The sequence below is a fragment of the Heloderma suspectum genome, chromosome 6, assembly GCF_057233095.1.
Source record: "Heloderma suspectum isolate Gila_16-S chromosome 6, 16-S_ref, whole genome shotgun sequence".
NCBI classification, from domain to species: Eukaryota; Metazoa; Chordata; class Lepidosauria; order Squamata; family Helodermatidae; genus Heloderma; species Heloderma suspectum.
Window position 1 is genome coordinate 67171773 of NC_139463.1, and position 25574 is coordinate 67197346.

Here is a 25574-nt window from a genome sequence, read left to right on the forward strand (position 1 = left end):
AGACGGAAGAAACGGCAGCATCTGCTAAAAAAAACACACACGGAACGCCCAGTGTTTCCAGACTCATTTCTCTTTTTTCTCTTGTTCAAGTACCACCATAGCCCTGCGTGGCTGAGCATCTGAGACCACATGCTTGTTACTACGGCAACTGTTGCCGCTGTTTTGGTGGTCACTACTATGCCACGTAGGGAGTGGGTTCAAGGGGGGGTGCCAGTGTAGTTTGGTTCCTCATGTCTCTTTTGCCAGGCCCCTTCATTACCTTTTCCTTGGGACTCGGCCCTGTTGTCATGATGGGACCCACGTCTCCTAGCAACCAGCGGCACAGCTGCCTCCACCGTGGCAACGCTGGCCTGCCTGCCTTCCTAATAAGACCTGAAGGGGCATTTAATTTCATCACCCACCCCGGAGAACGGGCTCTGCACGGTTACACGATGCCGGCAGCCTGCTCCAACCTCATCCATCGATGCTTTTCCAAGGGGATAACAAGCCAGATGTAAACACATTTTGTAGGAAGTCAGCTGCTGCCGCCTCTTTACTTGGAGGAGAAAGGATGGTCCAAAGATATATTTACATTTTGTTAAGAATAGAAAGGACCAAAAACTATGTCACATTTTGTGCCATACATACACACTCCTATCCTTGTATTCTGTTTGAATTCAGAATATGTATGCACATGCCAACTAACGTTGTGTTACTTCTGGGCTAATTTTGTTTTTAAAACCCAGAGGGAATAGTGCCCCTAAGTTTGTACATAGGGCCTTTCACCTCACACGGAGTAACCACAGCAGGCTCCTACACCTTTGGGATCAGAGGTAAGAACTTCTAGGCCTTGTGATAGACTGGGCCTAGAACAAATGCAATAAATAATGCAATATTATTAGGTAGACAGGTGTGGTAGACTGGCTATATCCTTGGCACCTCTCTTATTTTGAATACGGCAGGGAGAACAGAAGTGTGTTTGTTTGTGTGTGTGTGTGTATGTGAGAGAAAGATCTGCTTTTCCTTGTCCTGAAGCGTCCTCTACTGGTCAGTTCCAAAACAGTACCCATGAAAGTTTTGGAAACACTACCCATTGTCGTGGGAGAGCGAGAGGAAGGTGTGCATACATGCACACCCCAGCAGCTCAATCCCTCCCTGCGAGAACGCCCTTTCCTTGAGAGAATATTAAGGACAAGTGGGGCCTGCAACGTAATGTTGCAGTATGGAGTGCTCCTGTTCAGGGTTCCGGGCCCTCTTACAGGATATTTAATTGGATTCTCACTAACCCCACCCCCTTTTCCTCCTGCCCTCGAGACACTCAACATTTTGCAGCACACTCAGTCCTCCTCATTCAGCTGGTTTTGGTTGTTGTTTTTCCCCTCTAGACCCCCCTCCCTCGCCATACAGATTTGGTGTAGTTCTGTATACCTTGGGGTTCCCCAGAGCCCCAAGTTCCCACCCTCTTGTTTCTCAGTGGCTCCATTATGATTCCAGTCCTGTCGGCACTCACCACCTGAGTGTGCTGCTAGAGGGAGTGATGGCTTAAGGGCATTTTCTTCTTTTTCTCCACCACTGTGGGCCTTTTTGAATCTCCTTCAAGTCAAATGGATAACATGTCACCAGCCCATGTTTCCCCTACTGTCTTTCAGGTTGGAGGGGTTGACCCTAAAAGGTGGCCTGTAAATAAATATTTTAAATAAATAAATGATCAAATGTTGTTCTTAGACTGGGTTTAATCTGGACTCAACTGCTATGAATTTTACTCACACACACACCCATCTCCTTTTTTCATATGTTTGAATTTTTCAGTATCTTCCCCAATCTCCTTCAAGGTGAGCAAACTTTAATAAATATATAGGTGTGCTCTCTTATGCATGCAATTATAGAATGCATGCTAGAAAACGAGGATTAACACTCTCCCCCTGCCAAGCTACTACTCCCATAAGACCTTACAGGCCAGGGCCACTTTGAGCCAAAGATATGGGTGTTTCATTCATATTGCGCCAGTGCTTTGTCAGCTGCACTGGCTTCCATTCTGTTTCCAGGCCCAACTTAAAGTTCTGGCTTTAAAGGCCTTATTGGCTTAGGACCAGGTTACCAAAAAGATCACTTAGTTCCACATATAACTACCCAGACTTTAAGATCTTCTCCAGAGGCCCTGCTTCATGTGCCCCACCATGTGAAGTGAGTTAAGTGGCTACTACAGACAGGGCCTTCTCAATGATGGCACCCTAGCTGTGGAACACCCCAGAGAGACTCAAATGGTGCTGCCCTTATTGGATTTGCAGTGCCAGGTGGTGACCTTTTTATTCACCCAGGCCTCTTAAACAACCTTGCAATTTATTTATTTTTTACTAGTATGGTCTGAGCTATTAATTGATCTCATTTTTCCACTGCTAGAAGGTTTTTAGGCTGCATTTTATTGTTTCTCAATATTTGATTTTATTATCTGCTTCCTAAACTGCACAGAGAACATACGTTGCTGGGCAGCCATTTAAATATGGTCAATAAACAAGGCTGCAATCCTATAACTCACCTGACGGCAAGCCCTATTGAACTCAATGGGGTTTACTTCTGGGTAGACATGTATAGGTTTGCCCTATAAAAGACATTATTGGTGTGGTAGGAATGTGATTCCCTGTAGTAAACTATGGCTGCGAGAGCTGGACCATAAGGAAGGCTGAGCGAAGGAAGATAGATGCTTTTGAACTGTGGTGCTGGAGGAAAATTCTGAGAGTGCCTTGGACTGCAAGAAGATTAAACCAGTCCATACTCCAGGAAATAAAGCCAGACTGCTCACTTGAGGGAAGGATATTAAAGGCAAAATTGAACTACTTTGGCCACATAATGAGAAGACAGGATACCCTGGAGAAGATGCTGATGCTAGGGAAAGTGGAAGGCAAAAGGAAGAGGGGCAGACCAAGGGCAAGATGGATGGATGACATTCTGGAGGTGACGGACTCGACCTTGGGGGAGCTGGGGGTGGCAATGGCCAACAGGAAGCTCTGGCGTGGGCTGGTCCATGAAGTCACGAAGAGTCGGAAGCGACTGACCGAATAAACAACAAGGACAGTGAGGCATGATACACTCTCAGTTTCTACTCTCATTTGAATTAGGGAGAATCCACCATATTCTCGAGAGAATACAACATATAAATGCATATGTGAGGAAAGAAAGTGCTTCCAGACAGCGGGTTCCTAGTGCTAGCAATCAGGAGGCAATGTGCTGCAATATTTTTTTTTCTTAGGGCGCAATCCTATGGCTGCTGGTCAGCGGCTAGATGGCCATAGGATAGGTCAGTTCCCAGGAAGCGACCTCCACCCCCTCCCGCGCTGCCTCATAGGTAGCGTGGAACGGCCCTGTGCTCCACGGTCAGAAAAAAATGGGGCGTTCCTGAGGGCGTGTCAGGGCGGGGAAGTCAGAAATGCCAGTACAACACATCCTACGTGTTGTCCGGCTGCCGCTTCCCACACTCCGAGGTCCCATGGCTAGACAGTCGAAATCGACTGTCTAGCCGTAAATGCAGGGCGGCTGAAGCACAGAGGGGACAATCCCCTCCGCACTTCTCTTGCCCTGCATTGGACAGGCGGTCAGCTCCGAGTTCGGAGGCAGCCACCTATCCCGATAGGATGCACCCTTAATTGATTTTCTGCAGTAGGAAAAAGACGACGGAAGAAACGGTAGGAAAACCTGGGAGGGTTACGAGTGGAAGATGACTCCGCACACACACGCCACATCCCTGCCATGGAATTCCATAAATGAGGCAGAGCAATGGTGAGATAAAAGCCTTGTCTGGAAGCAACGAAAATAAGAAAGACTCAGTGCTTCCAGATGGATGAGTACTAATGCTAAGTCAGAAGGCATTGTGCAGCTGTTCCACCTTTTTCTCCTTAACGGATTTTCTGGTTAGAAAAAAAACCGGAGAACCTGGAAGAAAACACAGGAGGGTCATGAGTCGAAGACATCACTGTCAGGACCCCCATGAACTGTGAATGAGGCAGGGTGCACCCTCTGTATCTGAAGGTGGAGGGGAGGAACTCTGCACATGCTCAGAAGCACTAATGTGCCAATTATATTTATATAACTATATATTTTTTATAAATAAGAAAAATCAACAAAGCAAAACATAAAAGTAACATTTTACGCTAATCTGAAAATATGCCAGTTTTTCCTCGGAAGTACGGCCCTGAAGATTTTTTGTTTTTTAAATTGTTACTATTGCTAAATTTCTGGCTCAGACGCTATCTGTCCTCCCTTCCGCCCTGGAACAAAGGAGCCCTATACAGAGTCAGGCCATTGGTCTAGCATCCAGCTCAGTATCGTCTCCCATGCATTGATTAGCTGTGGCTCTGTAGGGGCTCAGACAAGAGTCCTTCCCTGCCAAAGCATGCCCTCTCCCATTGAGCTGAGGCCCTTCCCCTTAACCAAAGGAAGTACCTACGTTGTACTCCTCTCAGCACCAGGTGAAGACCTTTTTATTCTCCCAGTATTTTAGCATTTTTGCTTCCTAGTCCTTTTCGCTCTGTTGTTTTAAATATGTATTTTAAGTCTCTGCATTGCTGCTTGGTTTTATTCTGGTTGTACTGTTATATTCCGGTTTTAAGCTTTCATTTATTTATTTACTGCATTTATATCCTGCCTTTTTTCCTCTTGCAAGGAACCCAAAGCGGTGCACGTAATCCTCCCCTCCACTATAGCTTCACAACAACAAGCCTGCGAGGTAGGTTGGGCTGAGAGTCAGCGACTGGCCCAAAGTCACCCAGTGACCTTCCATGGCCGAGTGGGGACTAGAACCCGGATCTCCCGGCTCCCAGGCCAACACTCTCACCGCTACACCACACTTTTACTTTCCTTTTGCTTTTACGTTCCTCTTCACTCCACACTGGCTCCTATTTTACATTGTTTCATGCTGCGCACTGTGGTTTTAATTTCTGTGAACCGTCCACAGAGCTTCGGCTACGGGGCGCCATAGAAATGCAGTCAACAGCTAAATACAGCTCGTCCTCTGGGGTCTTCCCCATTCTCCCTTTCCAATGACGTCACTGCAGCAGGATGGGAAGGCGGGGCTTGCGGCGCCTTCCTCTTGACTGGCGGGCGGGACAGCCGGTCAGGAGCAGACAGGAAGTAGAAAAAACCACCCACAAGGAGGAGCCCTCAGCGGAAGCGGAAGAAGCTGGAAAGGAGCCGAGGGCGGAAGTGGCGCTGTTTGAGATTTGGAGTAGGGGGAACCGAGTGGCGGGCGGACTGGTGGCGGAGGCGGCGGTGGTCCCGCAGGCGGGAGCAGGTGAGTGACGGGTCGAGGCTGTAGCTCCTTGGAGGAGCGGGCGAGGCGGGAGTCCTGCCCTTCTGCCCCCCTCGCAGGTGGGCGTTGCTGCTGCTGCTTCGCCGTGGCCAGCCAGATGGAGCCTCCTTGTCCAGGCGCAGTGTACCCCTTGCGTCGCTGGCGCTGCTGGATCGACAGGGGCGGGTTTCTCGCCTTCGTGCCCGGCTTGTGGGCTTCCTGGGGGCGTCTGGCTCGCCACTGTAAAGCAGCGGGTAGATGGGCCTTTGCTGTGATCCGGCGGGACGTGCCCTTGTGCTTGGGGCGTCTGATCTGGGCGTTTAACCGGGCTCTGCTGCTGCAGGTGGTGGCTTTCTGGGATACGCTAAACAAAATTGGGGCCCTGCCCTGAGGAGCTTACAGTTTTAAAAAACCTGATGGTAACAGAGGGAGGCAAGAGAAATGGGGCGTGTGTGTGGATATTTGCGAGTGTGTATGGATGTGTGTGTGCAGACAGAGGAACTTTTCTCTGCCATGGAGTGTGTTGTACTCTGAACTGGGAATGCTGCTGCTTCTCCTCTTAATGGGGTTGCTTTGCCTCTTTTTATTCTATTATTATTATTACATTTATATCCCACCTTTTCTCTCTTGCAAGGAACCCAAGGCAGCTTACATGGCCCTCCTCCTCCTCTCCATTTTGCCCTCACAACAATCCTGTGAGGTAGGCAGGCTGAGAGTCAGCGACTGGCCCAAAGGCACCCAGTGAGCTTCATAGCTGATTGGGAGTTAGAACCCAGATCTCCCAAGTCCAACACTCCAACCACTACGCTACAGTGGCTATCGTTGGCATTAACAACAGTGTTGAGAGATTCAACAGGTACAGTTTTCATGGCGTGCAGTAACTTTAGAGCAGGGATGGGGAAAGTGTGGCTCTCCAGATGCTGTGGGACTCCCATCAGCCCTCACTATTGGCTATGCTGGCTAGATCTGATGGGAATTGCAGTCCAACAACATCTGTACAGCTACGTGTTGTCCAATCCTACTTTGATATCGGATATCCTACTTTTAGGGTGCAGAGGCTAAACTACATATGTGCAGGGCTCTCTGACTGATTGTATTTTGCTGCGAACGTGGGCTGCGTTGGAACATCATCAGCTCATTTTCCAGAATTTCCATGATTGTAGCGAAAATGACTTTGTTAAAGCCTCTTTTAAAGGTACCATGTTGAGAGTCAATAACGACTTAACTGTTGTATGCCCTCCTCTTAACTTAGGTCCAATATTTTTTTCCATCATATAAAGCCAACAAATAAGGAAAGCCCAATTTAGTTTATACAAGCAAATCCCTGATCTTTTTACAGCTTTTATCTTCCACGGATGGGCATTTTCTTAAAAGAAGCCTCCCTCAGAGTTAGTGTAGCGGCTGAGAGAGTGAGCTGTGAGTGGAAGTCCTCGGTTTAACTCTCCACTCTTCCATGAACCCATTTGGTGTTATTTGGGAAGCCCCCGCCTCCTGGTTTTTGTTCCCCTCCCAATCAACACTGGCCCATCATGGTAAGGCTGTAAGAATATTGATGTGAAGCATGCAAAGTGAACCAGATAAAAACTCAGGAGGAGTCAATATAAATACAGAGTGCTAGTTGTGAAAGGCAGCAGATCTTCCCTTGTAACAATTGTTCTATTATAATCTGTCTTGTTCCTCCTTTGTCGTCTGATTTCTTCCTAAACTGTCCCAACCATTTTTTGTGAGTCCTTGACTGCTACCATCACCCCCCCCCCCCGCTGCCTCTCATCTATCTGTAGATTGTTTTTTAAGCCTCTGGGCTATGGCCAGTTTGCTTGAATGCTCAGTGTGGCTTGTACAGCTAAATGTTGAGCTGTAGGAGTTCTTTTGCTTCCCACAGACTGCAAGCATCCTTCCCATATTATGTGGCTGCCCATTTATGTGCTCACTTTTCCCCATTTACAGACCCTTTTGTGTCTGTTCTGGTTTGTTTTTTTTTTTACTTCTGCCCTACTTCAAGGCTGGATGGGCCTGGGGCATGGGTGGTGGTGGTGTTGGGAATGCATATGAAAACTTGTTTCCAATGTTCTGTCATACTCTAGTGCAGCCTTCCCAAATCTGGTACCCTCCAGATGTTTTGAACTACAGCGTCCAGCATTCCTGACCATTAGCCATGCTGGCTGGGAGATGGGAGTCCAAAACATCTGGAGAGCACCAGGTTGGGAAAGGCTGCTCTAAAGTGACCAAACAGACCTCTTGGGATAAGTTGTTTAGACAGGGACAGACTTGATTCTAATACGGGGGCTGCCGGAGGAGCAGGTTAAAGCTCGTTCCTCCGATGGAGTCCCAAAGTGCACCTTTCTCCTGTGTAAGTGAATGGTGGCCGTTTGCTTCTTTGGAAATAAGTGCTGCATTTGGGACACTGCTGTAACATGGGTTGAACCTGTCCCCCACCCCTGATGTTGGGTGGCCCAGTCCTCACTGATGGGGCTCCTGTGAGGCAGCCTTCCCCAACCTAGCGAGTGGCCATGCTGGCTATGGATGATAGGAACTGTAGTCCAATACATCTGGAGGGCATGTGGTTGGGGGGCCTGCTGTAGGGCAGAGGTGGACAGAGTTCAGGCTTGCAGGGTCAACTTTGTTTTTTTACTTGAACCCGAGGTTCATCAACTGGAGCCTGGTGCCAAAGACGTAGAATTGAAGGATTGTGATCTGGGGAGCTGGTTCTAAGTACCAGAACTGAATTTGCTGCCCTTCCACACAAAAATCCACTCCTGGTTACCCCAAGTGTTCTTTATTTCAGCAGTATAACATAGGGTGGGGAGTCATTTTGTTAAAGAATTAGGAGTCAGAAATATTTGCTAATCTACTGCAAGCCATCCAGAGATCTACCAATAGAACCAGATCTGTCTACCCCTGCTGTAGGGGATACAATGTGGGGTACTGCTGCATCCCTGTGAGCTCTTTGCAATGTCCATGCCTTCTCACGTATGCACACTGTGTGCTAATAATAATAATAATAATAATACAACACCAGGGTTTTTCTTCGATTAGAGAAGTTTTGGGCAAAATAAGTGTTGTACATATGGCTGAACCTCACAGAATTGAGGTTAGGTCTACAATCTCTTCTACTCTTTACATACTGAAGCACATTACTAAGAATCTTCTGTGACTGTATAGTCTACATGGCTTTTCACAATCTATGTCCATGATTGAACATGAGCTTTTCCAGGTCTGATAACTGTGCTGTGACGATTGACTGCAACCTGAAATGGTGCTATTGCTAAAAACCATTTCAGATTATATTTATTCATTCAGTGACTACCCTTTCACAGCATCAGTAGAATAATAATGATGACAATAACTACAATCAAATATGACATTACAATGGTAGTTAGTATTTAATACATAAAATAACCTAGCAGGCTCATCTTATTGTATTAGTCTTCTATAGAGTTATCTTTTAAACACACGAACATCATTTCCTCTCAGAAACAAGGATCTAGTAACTAAATCAGACTGATACTTCCCAGATATGCAAGTTTCTTTATCAGAGGCTACAGATGAGTGCTGACTGTTTCTCTTTCACTTCTGAACTGCTGTTATGAAAACAAATGCCGTAAATTGTAAAATGATAATTTGCCCAAAGGTCAACTGGTTCTAATACTTGGCATTTATATAGCAGTATATAATTCAAAACTCTTAACATAACATTATCTTGTTATAATCCTTACTACAACCTTGTAAGGTAGGTCAGTATTATTTTCCTGTAGAGGGTATTATACAGGAGTGGGGGCTGAGAGATTCGTTTGCCTATGGCAGCCTGTTGAGTTCATGGAGTTACTGGGCTGTATCCAATGGTGTCATTTCGTCAGTGGAAGGGATCCGCTGGTGGAACAGATTCCCCCTCCCCAAAGATGCCTCCAGATCTGCTCCAGAAGATTGAGGGTCCCTCTGAAGCAGATTTGGGGTATGCGTGGGGGGCGGGGGCACTGCGATGAAGAGGAGAGGACGGGGAAGTCCTGTTACACGAGCGGATGTCCCATCGTGCAATTGGACTTCTGCTTGTGTGAGACTTGAATTCAGTGATTGAGATCACAAGTAGATTTGTAATTCAGTATCTCAACTACTGTGCTAAACCAGCTGTCAACCTGATTGGTGCTGAAGATGTCTCGTCATGGGAAAATTCTTATCAACTATCTATTTTTTGCACTTCTCTGGATGATTTATCATCTCTATCTTTCCTTGCAACAATCTGCCCAGGTAAAGCACTATGATTCCCATTAAATAACAGGAGAGCAGCTTGTCAAAGACCATCTAAGACGCTCTGTGGCAGAGATGGGGCTCCAAGCCACGTCTCTGAGCTCCAAGCCCAGCACTTCAGCTGCTGCATTGAAGCCGGTGCTCGTGTTGCTGAAATGTCTCTTCTCTTTTTTCAGTCGGAGATTTGTTTGCCTCGCCAGCAGTCCCGCCTCCTTCTCATTGGAGTTCGTGGCCGTTGAGACAGGCCATGGCGGGTCGCGGTGGAGCTGCGCGGCCAAACGGGCCAGCTGTGGGAAATAAGATCTGCCAGTTCAAACTGGTGCTTCTGGGAGAGTCGGCTGTGGGGAAGTCCAGCCTTGTCTTGCGCTTCGTGAAAGGGCAGTTCCACGAGTACCAGGAGAGCACAATAGGAGGTGAGCGTTGTTAGGACCAGCGGTGGATGAAGTGTCTAGCTGGCAGTCTGAATATTTTCGGCAATTAGGCAACTCTTTCCACACTAGTACGTTGCAGAGGATCCTGGGAGAGTGTTCTGTGGTGCATATTAGTTTCAAAGTGGGGGAGGAGGAGGAGCGAGGGAGCATGCAAAGGGAACATCAGGCCCTGCTCCAGCTGGACTGCCCCTCCTTTGGGAGATGAGAGGGGGGAACAGGGCCATCCCACCAGCCTTGCTGACCGTCTACCAAATTCTTTTTTCTCCCTCTTCCCTCCCAGTTGCCTTTTCCTTGTGTGTCGTGTCTTTTTTAGATTGTAAGCCTGCAGGCAGGGACTGTCTTCTTTGTTGATTATAAGCTGCTCCGGGAGCCTTTTTTGGCTGAGGAGCGGGATAAAATTACAATAAATAAATAAATAAATATATATAAATATAAATATATATAAATATAAATATATATAAATTATATATTATATAAATATAAAAAAATATAAATATATATAAATATAACTGCCCAGCTCTGTTGGCTCTCATTGTTGCCCTGTGTGGGTAGTAGGTTGGGTGCGTAGGGAACAATCTATTAGTAGCAGAGAGTAGGCGGTCTGCAGAGAAACCCGTCTGTCACTACTGATTCTCATTCAGGAGTCCTGAGAAGGTTGACAGCTGCTGGTCTAATTTATTCCCAAGAACCTGTATTGTGCAGTTCAAAGCAATCTGTTCAATATTGGACAGGTGGATTCAGATGTTTGTGCAACCTGTGGAGTATCTGAGACAACTGATCACATTCTGTGGGATTGTGTAAAATATCTAAGAGAACAGGAGCCCTTTCTCCATATGTTGAGGGACAGGAGAGCTCCTGTTGGAGATTTGGATGTTCTCCTTAAGACCTGTGAGATTCAGTCTTCTGTGATCTCTGCCATCTGGCGGCTTATGCTTGATAATAACTTAGCCAGTGGTTTGTGAGTTAACTTCCTGAACTAATTGGACATCAGGAGGTGGCGGTAAGAGGGCCTTTAGGCCTTGCTTTGCCCTAAAACCTCCAGAAGAAGAACCTGTGTTCTTTCAAAAGTGTTCCCCTACTCAACAATAGTTTCAAATGGAGGCAATTTGGCTGAAGGATGGAGTTGCCCTGGGGCGGGCAGGCGGAGCCTCCAGCCCGTGGTCTAATCCAGCCCACAAAGGTTATGCATCTGGCCACAGAGCCTCCTTGGGTTCCTTCACAGAGCGCAGCGCAAAGGTGGAAGTTGGTGGGGTCCCTGCATGGTGCTCTCCCCCCTTGCCTGCTGACATCATCCAGCCCCCCAGAGGGACTGGGGTGGGGCAGTTTGCCCCCGCCCCACCTTAAACTAGTTCTGCAGCCCTGCTCTAGGGAATGCTGGCTAATCTGTCTCAAGACTACCTTCTCGACCTTTTAGAGTCCTGAAACTGCTCTTCGATGAAACTTCGACGCCAATGGAAGAGAAGGCTGTGCATGTACATGGCCACACAGAAAAGTCAGGTTGGCAAAGTCTCTTCCCTGCCTTGAGCAGATGGGCCAGCTGGATGTCAAGGGCTGTAGCAGTCCTTGCTTCACCCCTTACAATTTCCCTCTGTCAAGTGCTGGGCGGTGATACGAGCCTCAGCAGTTCCTGGCACAAGTTTAGCAAAGTGAGCATTTCTGGCTTGACTCGAGTCGCTGTGGTGTTGAATCTGGTTTGATTTTGTAGAACTGCCGAATCTGAAGAGCAAAGGCTGGTTAGCCTGGCATGTGCCTTCCACATGTGCTGGGTTATGGAACTGAGCTGTGGACTAACTGGCCTATGTTCTGCATGCGCAAGACTTTATGTAAGTCCTGCTCATCAGATGCCACAAAAAAGCGTGGATAATCACACAGGTGGGGTCTACCCCCATACAAATGTGCTTGTGTGAGCCCTGGCTCACCCCAAAACCCTACTTTTTTTCACTTTCTGCTGTGCTTCTTCTGCAAGGCTTGATATCAGAAAGGACAGCATTTTAAAAAATAAAGCACAATGCAGGCATCGCAACAAAATACCCCTTTTAATACATACTTGCTTAATCCTGACTGTTGAATCCCTGTCCAAAGAGGACAGCTTTGTAGTCTTTCTAGAAAGTATTTAGTTTTTGAATTTGACATCTAGAAAAGGGGAGTTGCCACCAGAAGCCCCCCCCCCCCCCCCGCCGTGTACCATTGCTGTTTGATCTCTGCATGCGTAACCTGTTTCCAACAGGCAAGGTGCATAATGCATCTATATATGGTGGAGTGGATCATGTGAGCCCAAGGCTCCCTCCTGCACTCTGATACATGTGGCTTGTATGTGCCAAAGCCATGTGTGAACTGGTCATCAGTCCAAGGCTGTGCCCAGGAGGAGGGCTCCTACACACGAAGCCTCCCACCCTCACCCCCAGCTAGAATTGTAGTTCTCGTAGCTAAGACCTGTGGCATCTTAAGACGCTTTCAACAGGTTGAAAGCAGATATACTGTAGCGAGGTCCTTGCAGAGCAAATAGCTCCTGATGACTGAGCCATAACGTGCACTGCAGAGAAAGGCAAGTGCAACCCAGGTTCACTGGCCAGCATGACCTGGAAAACAACTTGCCACTCAGAACTTGAGCTGGAGGAAACCCATCCACAGAGTTCTCCCAAAGGAGCTCTCATTTGGAATGCAGTGCTGCACTACTGAACAGCGGGCAGCGCAATCGTATTTATTTATTACATTTCTATACCGCCCAATAGCCGGAGCGCTCTAGGCGGTTTACAAATATTAAAAACATTAAAATACAATATATAGAGATTAAAAACCATTTACATAAAAACACATGAACAGACAGTATACACAAAAGAAACGTATCTAAAACAACTTCGAACAGCCTCAAAAACAAACAACCATAACCATAAGACATTCCAGGATAACACTTGTATATTGCCGAATGCCTGGGAGAAGAGAAAGGTCTTAACCTGGCACCAAAAAGATAATAATGTTGGTGCCAGGCGGGCCTCGTCAGGGAGATCATTCCATAATTTGGGGCCCACCACCGAAAAGGCCCTCTCGTTGCCGTCTTCTGAGCTTCCCTCGGTGTCAGCAGCTGGAGGAGGACCTTAGATGTTGAGTGTAGTATATGGGTAGGTATGTCAGGAGAGGCGCTCGGTCAGCTACTGTGGTCCCAAGCCATGTACAGCTTTATAGGTTAAAACCAGCACCTTGAATCAGGCTCAGAAACATACAGGCAGCCAGTGCAAGCGGGCCAGAGTCGGTGTTATCTGTTCGGACCTTCTGATCAGCGTTATCAATCTGGACTCAGTGTCTAGATGGCCATTGGATTTTTTGGTTTCTGGGAACCGAGCTCAGCTCCTGGGAACCGCACCCCCCTCCCCTGCTGCTTCATAAGCCGCGTGGTTCTTCCCAGTCTCCATGATCGTAAACACAGTACAGAGCAAGCGTAAAGGGGGCGCTCCCAGGGGCAGGGAGGAGACCGTGGAAGCGTTGCGTGGCCTCCCCCACCACTCTGATGTCCCCACCTAGACAGCCAAAATCGGCTGTCTAGCCAAAAATGCAGGGTAGCTGGAATGCGGAGGAGAGGATCCCTTCTGTGCTCCACCCACCCTGGTTTGGCTAGTCGGCCACCTTCGAGGTCGGAGGCAGCCGACTATCCCAATCGGATTGCGCTCTTAGCTTGGTTGTGGCAGTGCCTGAAACTCGGGAAGAAAGGAGGCCGTGCAGGTTGCTTCTGCATGCACCTGCCCCTGATCACACGCTGGGAGGAGGCACGCTTTGACCCCAGTAGGCCAAAATTGCAGCACTGGGATAAAAATAGGGAGCTGTCTCTGCTTGGCCACCAGAGGGGAACCTGCTTCAAGCACGCTTCAGGCGAAGGTTGCTGGGATGATCATAGGCTAAAAATGCAGGCTGCAGCCAAGGCTCATCTCAGTACTATGACTGAGATGTACAGGTGAAACAAGGCTTTATGAAATAGTGTAGGCAGAGCTCAAGCCCCTTGTGGTAACTCTGCCCTGACTTTTCTGTTTCAGCTGCCTTCCTCACACAGACCATCTGCCTAGATGACACAACGGTCAAGTTTGAGATCTGGGATACGGCCGGACAGGAGCGCTACCACAGCCTGGCACCCATGTATTACCGGGGTGCACAAGCAGCCATTGTTGTCTATGACATCACCAACATGGTGAGGATTTGCATAGATCCAGTAGAGTTGGGCTCGAGAGTGGTTCTTCTCTGGTCCCAATCGCCTTGAACGCATGAAGCCCCAGGGTGTGACAACCAAGGCAAACAGAGCTTCTCAGGCCATGTTGCATTTTGAATTTAGTGTTGGGCCTAGTCGTACAACTGCGGTGGTAAATTAGTGTCTGGGCTGTACCACTTCAAAGAGCGTGATCTGCGTGATGCAGTGATTCATACAAAGAATCTCTACATGTAGAAAAGTAGCATGTTGGGGGGGAAAAGGGGAGGCTAGAAGCTTTCTCCTGCAGTCTGGAGTGGTACAGCACAGACACATCTATCACTTCAGTGAGAACTAGGCCTAATTTTAGAATGCTTAAATACATGCTGTTTTTAGGTCAATTTCATTTCTGTGTATGGGGTTTGTAACTAGAGTAAAATCCACAATTCTGAGAATGCCTGAGTGCCTAGCTAAATGTTTGAGGTTAAAATCTAGCTGTTAGAAATCTTGGTATTAAACAGGATTTCATTTTTAGAAGCTGTCCTCATAATCCAAGGTACTGAGAGGGCTTGAAACAGTGTCCTAGCAGAAAGGCCTGCATTAAGCCTCGGGATTGCAGACCAGGAAGAGGAATAAACCAGAACTCAGTTTGGCTTTAGCAGGTTCCTGAATTAAGGCTTAAATAAACTCGTCAATTGTTAAACAAGGCAACAACATACCCTGGATTATTTTTCTGGTTTCTTAGATTATATTTTTTTTAATTGTTAGTATGTCTATATAAGTAAGATGAATACAACAAAAAGCTAGAGTTTATTGTAAACCATAGTTCCTGGTTCGCACATAACAATCCTGTGGTGTGCTAAAGCAAAACTGAATTCTGGTTTATTCTTCCTCCTGGCTACATGGGGAGGGGGAGAATGCATGAGCCCAACACTTTGAGTGGGCTCCTTTCCACCAGGCATATGGCTCTGAATTATGGCTTAGCATTATGTACAAGAACAGCCACTGTTAAAGGCTAGCAAAAAAAGGTAGCCATGTTGGTTTCTTACTGAGACAATAAAGTACCTTTTATTAGGACCCACCAGGTTCTGTCTGGCAGGTGAGCTTGGGTTACGCAACACTTCCTCAAGCTGGGTGTCCAAAAAAATATCAAAGCCAACATGTCCCTTTGACATCAGCCTTCAGGAGAGTTCTGCGTAACTCTAAGGCTTGTGTGCCACATTGTGAACTTTGGTCTCAGGAAGTAGCAGTTTCCCATCCTTGTTGAATTTGTACTAAGCGTTACCTTGTCAAATCGACTACTTCCCCATCCTATTTCCTTAACTCTTTAAATCGAATAGCATCCATAACTATAAGTGTTGTAAGACTTTTCCTCTGTCATCTTGCCCTCTCTTGGACATGCAAAACCAAGATGAAACTGATGCCCTTCTGATCATTAAATACTGCCATGAATCTTAAGATCTGTCCATAGAAATGCACTGGAAATTTGCTTGACTCCCATTTCTAGGTGTGGGGAGGCCCCACAACTAGGAATATCCACTAAGAGCTGTGCTGAATCAGACCAAAGCTCCATCTAGTCCAGCATTCTGTTTCCATGGTTGTCAACCAGTAGCTTCTGGGATGCCCACAAACAGGACACGAGGACAATCACACCCCCTGCTCATGTCCCTCAGCAACCGGTATTGGGAGGCATACTGCCTCTGATGCTGGATGGAATATATAGCCATCATGATTAGTAGCCCTTGATAGCCTTGTCCCCCATGAATTTGTCTAATCCCCCTTTAAAGCTGCCTGAGTTGGCTATTGCTGCGTGAACTCCCAGATGCCATCCTACTTGCTAGAGCGGCGCGTGTATGGATGTTGGCACTTCAGTGGGCAAGAATAGGGGCTGCTAACACCAAAATGGCAGCAGAAGTCTCTCCTCAACAGTCTGTGTCTTTTTCGTAGGAGACTTTTGTGCGAGCCAAGAACTGGGTGAAGGAACTGCAGCGGCAAGCCAGCTCTAACATAGTCATTGCCCTGGCAGGGAACAAGGCTGACTTGGGCAGCAAGCGAGCTGTTGACTTCCAAGTGAGTGGCGTTTTTCTGCTGTGTTCTCAGGCACATCCCATGAATGTGTGAATAACAGTTGTTTAGTGCTTCTCCTCGCCACAAATTGGATTCATTTTACATTTACTGTCTTGGTACGGAACGTAGGAGATACGATACTGCATCAAATGAAGACATCAGCACAATTCCTTTGACTGGGAAATGTTGCTTGATAGCCCAGTGAAGTCTGAGCTATAAACTGGGAAGTACTTGGTTCATATTCCACCTCTGCTAATGTACTCACTAGGAGGCCTTAGGCGAGCCACTCATATTTTTTCTAGTGTTGGTATACTGCTTTTTGACCATAACTGTTCTTGGAGTAGTTTACAATAGTATCTATAGGTGGATGGCATTGCCTTCATAGTGACGCTCCTGTGAAATGTATCACTCTGAAAATTGTTATCCTGCTAATTCAAGGCAAGAGGTATGTGCTGGCTTTAAGCGGTTGTGTTCGCCTTGGCCTCTTCCCAAATCTGCAGCAAGAAACAATATTGACATATATAACAGAGTTTGTCATAATGATCACAACAAGGTAATTTATGTGAAGTGCTTTGTACTCTCTCCAAGAGAGCAATCCTGTGCCCCCTAGACAGCATCTGGGGGGACGTAGTATTGTTTGGTTTCTGGGCTCTGACCTTGGAGCCCAGGAACCGCCCTCCCCCTTGTAGCCAGCGTGGTTCTGGCTACGTCTCTGCACTCAAAAACAGAGCACGGCGATGAGGAAACAGGGGCTGTCCCAGGGGAGGAGAGGAGACTGGGGAAGCTGTGTTACGCAGCTTCCTATGCTCACCCCAGCCTCCTTTGGAGGCTGCTGACTATCTCCTTAGGATTGTGCCCTAAAAGTGCTAAATAAAAGGCTTATTGGTTGAATTTGGTCAGGTTTCAACTTGCAATCACATCCATCTGCCTTGCAAAATAGCGGAGGGAAGGACGTGCCACATTGGTTCTGGTGTGGAGTAGTGGATAAGTGTGGACTGTGAAGTTCCCAGTTGAAATGGAGCCACAGCCATGGTTAGGCAAGCAGCTCCTGTCTCTGCTGCCTATGGGCAATATGGGGATGGTAATATTGGCTTAGCTTCGAGCACCCTTTTCTCAGCCTGGCGCCTTCCATATGTTTTGGATTTCAGTTCCCATCAGCTCTAGCCAGCATGGCTGAGGGTCAGGAATGCTGGGAGTTGTTGTCCTAAACATCTGAGGGGCACTAGGTTGGGGAAAGCTGGAGTGTAGCTGGAAGGATTTCTTAGAGAATCTGTGGGAAGTGCTTTGAATGACTAAAGTGAGCTACAACTGCTAAGTTATGAAAGTAAGCAAAACTGGGAATTGTCCAATGTCTTGTACAGTAACATACTAATGGGTTTACTCAGCCCTTCTTTACCACCTCTCTTCTGTGGTCCCCCCTCTCTTCAGTAGTGGCTGCAAACTAAACTTAGACGGGAGGGAAGGGTAGCGTTTTGCCACTCTCCATGTCTGTACCCAGATTACAACCTTGCTGATGTATTGGCTTGCAGGAAGCCCAGACATATGCAGATGACAATAGCCTGCTGTTTATGGAGACATCGGCAAAGACAGCAATGAATGTGAATGAAACCTTCATGGCAATAGGTTAGTAAACCAGAGAGAAGCGGCATGGCAAATGTTCCCTGCGTTGCCACGGGCTGGGGACCAAGCACAATATCATGGTTTCCTGAACACTCCTAAGTGTTTTGGGGAAAATGGTTAACTGCAGAATATTTATAAAATAAATAAAAATAAATAATATGGACAGTGCAAATTTGAAGGAAGCCGCAGGCCTAAGCACAGGAGGAGCTGCCCGGGAAGCTGAGCGGCAGGAGGTCCCAGGACAGGGGAGCCTGAAATAAGGCAGTGCAGAGCATGCAGGTGCTGAGACATGGGAGGGAAAGGAGAGTGTAAGAGGTGGGGTAAACGGAGCCTTTGGGGGGCGAAGTGGTGGGTAAGCAAGGCAGCTTTGGGGGGGGCGTAGAGTAGGAATGTCCAAGAAGCTTGGGATGGGAGGGGCACCTTAATATATGCACCTACCTCTCTAGACTATCCAGTTGAATCTTAGGGTACGAGTCTCCAGTTGAATAGCGGTAGGAATATTAGATGGTGCTAGCTCATTGGAGCTGGGATGAGGCTAATCGGAGAGGGTTCTTTCATTTGTTCGTGTTTTCCCCGTGGTGTGAGTTAAGAACCGGTCCCTGTAATGAAAGAGGACAGAGGCCTCCTGATTTAGCAGCCATATGTGGAGCTGTTGGATTAACCACTTTTACTGAGTTATTTCCCCCTTTTGCTTTCCTTTGAATATTATTTGTCTGTCTGGGGTTTTGTTCCTGAGTTAGTCCTGAGGTGGGATCACTCAGGTGGTGGGTGTTATTGGGTTGGTAGGGAAAAAAGGACTGTAAGAAAAAGAAATGGAAATCCATGTAACAGTGAGATTTGAGAACGTTTATTCATGTTTAATAAAACAACTAGCAGGCACTGTTGATTTCTTGATATATTGTTCTTTTGTGATATGAAACTAAAAACTAGTGAAGAATTATTAAGGGGGAAAAAAAGAACCAGTTCCTGAATGTGCCCTCTCTTCCTCAGCTAAGAAGCTCCCCAAAAGTGAACAGCCGTGTGCAACAGGGACAGCAGGCAGGAATCGAGGTGTTGACCTCCAGGAGAGTAGCCAACCCAGCAAGGGGCAATGTTGCAGCAACTGAAGGTTCCCTGCCTGCTCCTCTGGGCAGCCCCAACTGGAATGCACCTGAACCGATCGTACTTACAGAAGAACAGCTGCCAAGATCCCCTCTTCTTTCCACCCCAATTCCCCTTCTTTATTCTTCTGATCTTAGAATGGGGGGGAGCAAAAACCACCTCCTCCTCTTCTGTACAAATAATGAATTCATATTTTTTTAAAGCCTTAGTCACCTTTTTAAAACACACGAATGAACTGTGGCACTCCTCTACCACTTCATGACTAGATGGTGATGCGTGTCTTCAGCTTTTGGTCTTTCTTTTCTCTGCCTTTGATTTTTCTGAAGGGTTTTACAGCCTTGTATTTTCTCATAGCTGCTTGGAAGAGAGAAATCCTTGTCTCGGACAGGATGTGACTTTCGGAACATCTGCTTGGTGATTTTAAGCCGCTTTGCCTGGTAGGGCTTATCCTAAGCAACTGTGGTAGTTCTAGGCTAGGGAAGATGTGGAGAGAGTGGTGGAACAACTATTTCCAGGGTTCCTTGGCTGGGAGCCTGGTTTAAATGTGGCATAGACTCGGCCTTTAAAGAGCAAGAACATGCAGGTAACCACTAAATGAACTGTAGCATTAATGCTAGATTGAGATAAACCTCTGGCCTTTTACGCCTTGTTTTGACCAAATCACAATTATGAGTATTGGTGGGGTGAGGGTGGGGGTAGGGTGCTGATTTTCTTCTGTATTTTGTATTCTAGTTTTCAACTTGTAACCAATCAGTATCTCTTTAATTACATATACAAGCTAGCCTCCGTTTGCATCGGGCTTTCAGTATACCAACTCTGCATTAATTTTTTCTATTTACATTTTGGATGTAATGCACTAATTCAACCAGTTGAAGACAAATTGTATAAAAATTATCACTTTTTTGATGAGCAACCTGATGCCATTGTTAATAATAAGCCTATAGTATAATGTTGGTGAGTGTATAGATGCAGCAGGTGGGGAGAACAGACACAAGCTGGGCTGCGGGGTGGGGGGTGGGGAAATATGTATTCATATACAGACAAAATATTGGTAATTCCACTAAATAAAACTGCAGAAGGGAGGTCACCAATTTTGCTTCTGAACTAGTGCCTGAGGCAATTTTGTCTTACTCATACTGGTATTTAAGAGAAGGAGTCTACATTGGGCTCTTCAATACAAAGCTCCAGTTGTGTATGATTAAAAATAAATAAATTTTTATAAATCTGATGTTGACAAGAATGACTCACTTCTGTTTTGTATAACTAAGCCTACCTAATGACTGATATCTCCACTAAACTTAATTGGGAATAAGAAAGTTTTTCACTGAATGAAATTTGTGGGTACACTGTGCAAATTGTGTTAATGAACTAGTAAATTCTCCACTATTGGGTTAAATTGCTGAAAATATATTTGTTTTTTCAAATATTGGAGTGCTTCCTTCCAGATATTATTTCAAGAACGAAAGACTTTTCCTCTGAAAAAGAAAACCTTGACTATTTTGGGGTGGGGTAAAACATGGCTATTGCCTATAAGTGCCTTTGAGTTGTGGGGGCAAGTTGCTGTGATGTCATGGGATAATCATGAATATCCTAACTGCCTAGGAGGATGTTTTATATAATATAATGTTGATAGTGATGCTTCTGTAAGAGAAATGAAAGGCCAGTTTGCCATGTCAGGAATATTCACGTAGTGCTGAGGAACTGTCTGATAAGAGGGGGAAAGGGCAGATGGGGGGTTATGGGGAAGCAGTGTGTGAAGGTGGGAGGAATTGGGAAGCTGAAAGACGAGGGGAAGGGAAAGTGATTGAAGGGAGGCAGAAGGCGATTGGGGAAAGGATGTGTGGTAGAGGAAGAGAATAAAGTGACCTGGGAGAGGGAAGTGGGGGAAAGCCCTCACACAGAAACCAAAGACAGGAACACCTGTATACTCTGAGGAAGTAAATAGAAGGGCAAGGGAAACTTTCAGCTCTCTTCAATCATCTTAGCTATTGGATGGGGGTGAAGAGACTGATAACCAGTGATCTGAGTAAACCAAATACACTTTTAGGTCTCTGGTCTTCCTTAACCGGGGGAGCAGGGGCGGCAGGAGAGGAGACTTTACCCCTACAAGTACTCTCATAAGTATTAGTCTGCTTGTCCCATAGAATCGTAAAAGTGCCCAAACTCCTTTCCAAAAATGGGTTATCCCTTTCTTAAGGTATCCAGCAGGCACTCCAGAAAAGGGGTTTACACAGTCTCCCCTCGAACCTACTCATATAATGAAAGTACACTGCGGGGTGGGGACTTCAAAGAAAACATTGCTTTCATTATCAAATTAATTACTTGGAACTTAACAGTTTTTTGATGGTGCAGAGCACAGGTAGGCAGCCTTTTTGGGCACGTGGGTACATCTGGCAATTTGAGAAATGGACTTGGGCATCCCACAAAATGGCTGCCATGAGAGGCATGGCTAGTCACAACAGACACATAACCTGCCCAAAAGACTTGAGTACGAGGTGGGGGTCTGAGCCCCAACACATTAAACAACTCCTTTGAACCCACAGTTTTCAGTGCCAACAGAAACCTCTATCACAGAAGGGAAACTTTCTTTCTCCCCCTCTCTCTGCCAGCCAACTCATTCCCCCTAGTCATTTTCTCTCTCTCCCTGCAACTCACCACCCATAGACCCATGTGCACATCCCTCCCTTCTCACTTCAAGCACATGAAAAGCCACACTTTTTCAGGATCCCCTTAAACCCTTTCTCTTGCTCTGTCATACAAGCACACAAGCCTCGCCAGCCTGCCAGGTTGCTCCCAGCTCCCTGCAGGCATCTTGATGCTCTCCACTGTCCCCATTGGCTTTCCAAACTGGTTTACTGCTGTACCCCCTCCCACAGCTTACCAGAACAGAAGCGACAGGAGTCCATTTTTCCTTTTCCTCTTTCTTTGGTTGGTGTGCTGCAGAGCAGTGGTCTTGAAACTTTTTTGATCACGCACTCCTATCAGGGAAAAAAAGATTGAGCATGCACCCCCAATGTATGTATATTTATTTATAAATTATATACATGCACTACTGTACTAATATATTACGTATATCAGAAAACATACCCCAAAATAGAAAGGATGAGATAAAGATGAAATAAACTATTTTTAAAATATTTTTTATTTATTAACGATACAAAAAAACTTGCTCTCACTGAAAAATATTGTATTAATATTTTTTCAGTGAGAGCAATGTGATTGAATTTGCTTCATTATTTTTGAAAATCTTGGTTTAATGCTGTAATACAGCACTTCGAAGGCCTGGTTCCAAGTTCACTTTATTTTGATACTTGGTTTTAATGGCTGCCATAGCATGCGCTTTCTTCTCAGCTTCATTCTGCCAAAGGAGAGTGGGAAGGGCTAATCTCCTTCCCGCAGCTGCTTTGATGCCGGCTTCCTCTGCCATGCCTGGCAGAGACTGGCGCGGTTGCTCTCGGTGGCTGCAGCAGAGGAAGGATAGGACTGGAGCCGAGAGAAATGCCATGGAGCTTCCCTCTCCTTTCCCATCCCATCCTGCTGCCCCCACCATCATTGCACACAATGGCAGCTTGTCAGGGCAGCCAGAGGCCACTCAGTGATCAGGTGGCTTGCGTACCCCAATGGATTGTCTTGTGCATCCCCTGGGGTGCGCACACCCCACTTTGGAGACCACTGCTCTAGAGGAAAGCATTGGCCTGCAGCCATCCACCATTGCCAAAGAACGTCTCTGTGGCTCAGAGGCATTCACGGGAAATGAAGACAGCAGCCGCTATAGGCCCTCACTTTGCTTTGAAGCAATCCCAGCTGCAGGAAAGAAAATGATTTTTAAAGTGAGAGGGGTAGACCACCTCAGCAGGCACCACGGAGTCTATGTATGTGTGTGTGTGTGTGTGTGTGTGTGTAGGGGTGCACTGGTGCCCATGGATATTGTATGACCTACCCCACGGCAGGGAATTCAAATGTAGATCCATAGATCTTTCCCAGAACCATATGCACATGCTAGTTAAACTAGTCTGGAATTGGCTCTGATGTGCTGTAAGGCATGTCAATGTTAGGAGGATATTTCTAGCCTGTAATAAGACAATCAGGTAGCTGTCCTTACCTCTTTCCCCCACAAAAAACTGGGTTAGTGTTTGCTTCATATTAAACCTCACATTTATAGGAGAGGTCAGTAATGGGACACTTGCTTTTGAAGACTTGGTCCCCATATCCCATTAAGGGTGCAATCCTATCCATGTTTAGACAGGAAAAAAGGCTTACAATTCCCAGAATGCCCCAGCCAGCCATGCTGGCTGGGGCATTCTGGGAGTTTTAGGCTTTTTTTTCTGTCTAAACATGGACAGGATTGTGCCCTAAAAAGATCTCTGGTGCCATGACTAGAGAAGACAAGGCCTGCTACTAATCAGAACTGAAAGCACTGGGCTTGCCAAGCCAGGTACCCATCAGATGTGGGGGGCTACAACTCACAGTATCCCCAGCCAGCACTGTAGTCCAATATGGAGGGCATCCAATTGGGGAAGGCTGGACTAGTTGAATTTTGTATAAGGCAGCTTTGTATGCCTTAGCTGAATAGCGTTGCCAGTTTTTCCAGATCCTCCCCTCTCAACTGGTTGCCAGGCCTAAAAGCCAAAAGCCCACAGTCAAGCTGTGAACTACCAGGTCTCCTCTTTCCTCCCCCTTCATCTCCTTTCTTGGGAAGTCAATTTGGGTAATGTTTTATGAGACATATCTTAAACCTTTGATGCATGCACTTTGGTGGTTCTGGTTCTAATCTGCATGTAGCCAACTGGAGAAGTTGTGTTGTCCAAGTGTATTTAAGAGCCAAGTGGAAGTGGAATTAGTTTGTCTAATTGTTTATTTGTAACGAGGAATATTCTTCTGTCTCTTCTCAGAAGGGCTCAGTCCATTGTTTAAAAACTAAAGTTTAGCTCCTTTCGGTGGGAAACAGCATTTGGCATGCCTTCTTTTAGGTCATTTTTTTAAGTGTTGCGGGGGCACTCTGCACATGTTCAGAGCCAAACCAACACTGATGATTGTTCCTTCCCAGAAGTGTTTACCCTCATAGGTAAGTTCATGCTATAATTTTCCCAAGCCTTTCTTTAAATAAGCCACCTGCTTTATTATAAAACCATACATTACTTAACAAAAAAAATTGGCTTTAAGCTTTCATATTTTATATTGTTTTATGTTGGGCTTTGTGGTTTTAATTGTGAACTGCCCAGAGAGCTTCGGCTATTGGGCAGTATAGAAATGAAATAAATAAATAAAATAAAAATAGTTCCTTTAGAGTCTTTACAGCATTAATACAGTTACAGAAGGCTCCTGCGCGTTCCTTGGACAGCTAAGATAACAAATAAGCAAGTACTGGAACGTATAAACCCAGGCATGTCATTAGAAACTGCGATTTGACTTATTTTGGCCATGTTATGCGGAGAAACTCACTAGAAAAAGCAATTATGCTTGGATTGGTTAGCGGAAAAAGGAAACCTGGCCGCCAAAGAACAAGATGGCTAGATGCCATCAAAATTGATACCAACGAGAGCATGGAACAGCTCAAAGAAATAGTACAAGATCGGGATATGTGGAGTGAGATGATCCATAGAATCGCCAAAAGTCAGATACAACTGAATGGATAATATCATATCATCATCATTTACAGCGCGACTCCAGTATATTATAAAAGGTGCCCATCTCAATAAAAAAAAATCCTCTTTATCAATTCCACATGTGTCCCTCCCGCTTACGTATACATCTGGTTGCTGGTGGATCAGTTTCCTAGACCAATTTGCCATGCACAAAAGGTCACATATTTTAATTGTGTTTACTTTATTTTCTATCATTTCACTTCTGACTGGCCCTGTCCCACATTTCTACACGAGAAGCAGCATTCATCGTTGTTTATCCAGCGACATGGTTCAGTAAGAACAGAGGCGACTCCCCCCATTCCCACCCCGCCACTTCTACCTCTATCACCTCCACACAAATGGCCGACATCTGTGGAACTACATCCCCCAGCGTGCAACGGGCGGCACGGAATATGCGTAGCAGCACCCAACCCACCGACTAAAAGCCCCGCCCATCCTCTGCACATGCGTAGTGGCGTCCACGCGCCCACGCCGTCCCGGAGGGTCTTGGGCATCATGGCGGAGCCGGAGGTCTCCTCACAGGTTGCCCGGACCCCGCAGACTAGCGCTCCCTCCGTCGCCACGGCCTCCACAGTCCCAGCCCCGCCGGTGGTGGGGGGAGGCGGAGCTGGCGGCGGCGGCGGCGGCGGCGGCAGCGATCCGGTTCGCCCGGGATTAAGCCAACAACAGCGCGCGAGCCAGCGGAAGGCGCATGCGCGGAGCTTCCCGCGGGCGAAAAAGCTGGAGAAGCTAGGGGTATTTTCAGCGTGCAAGGTACGGGGGCCTGGAGGGGACAAAGGAGTGCGGGGATGCCTCCAGGTGCGTGGTCCAGCCATCGCTGCATCCTCTCTGGTGCACGAAAAGATGCTGTCAGCCCAGAAGCTGTGCCGCATGCCGTTCACCACTTGGTTTGGGCAGTAGTGCGATTCCAGATGTTCATTTAGTTTTTTTTAATCACCCACTCCGCGGAATGCTGTAGGCAAACGGCAACAGTTGGGTATTCTGTTTTGGATGTGAAGAACTTCCTTGCAAGCTGCTGGTTCATTTGGCCTGTT

General features: G+C 46.7%; 2 protein-coding genes across 7 annotated transcripts in view; both read left to right on the forward strand.

The window, feature by feature from the left end:
- Positions 1-5194: 5194 nt before the first annotated feature.
- RAB5C (RAB5C, member RAS oncogene family) lies at positions 5195-20123 on the forward strand. Its single transcript, XM_084804700.1, has 6 exons — positions 5195-5263; positions 9682-9918; positions 13962-14113; positions 16055-16177; positions 17704-17797; positions 18785-20123. The coding sequence occupies exons 2-6, from the start codon at positions 9753-9755 to the stop codon at positions 18898-18900; spliced, it is 651 nt and encodes a 216-aa protein (XP_084660826.1). The 5' UTR covers positions 5195-5263; positions 9682-9752; the 3' UTR covers positions 18901-20123.
- A 4825-nt stretch (positions 20124-24948) lies between these two features.
- Positions 24949-25574, forward strand: part of KAT2A (lysine acetyltransferase 2A) — a 51529-nt gene continuing 50903 nt past the window's right edge. For 5 of the 6 annotated variants that reach the window (XR_014783822.1, XR_014783821.1, XM_084804701.1 and 2 more), the window contains exon 1: positions 24998-25293. Coding sequence is in view for 4 of the 6 variants with exons in the window: in XM_084804701.1 (XP_084660827.1) it covers positions 25036-25293 (258 nt within the window). In the remaining 2 variants the exon portion in view is untranslated. Of the gene's footprint in view, positions 25294-25574 lie in introns of all 6 variants that reach the window. The other variant, XM_084804704.1, reaches the window with a different exon arrangement.

What these genes read in the sequence shown, in the direction of transcription:
- RAB5C (XM_084804700.1), top strand. Translation starts at nt 9,753, where the DNA reads ATGGCGGGTCGCGGTGGAGCTGCGCGGCCAAACGGGCCAGCTGTGGGA. An exon ending in CCAGGAGAGCACAATAGGAG is followed by an intron (nt 9,919 to 13,961) that starts GTGAGCGTTGTT and finishes TTTCTGTTTCAG; the next exon opens with CTGCCTTCCTCACACAGACC. An exon ending in TCTATGACATCACCAACATG is followed by an intron (nt 14,114 to 16,054) that starts GTGAGGATTTGC and finishes TCTTTTTCGTAG; the next exon opens with GAGACTTTTGTGCGAGCCAA.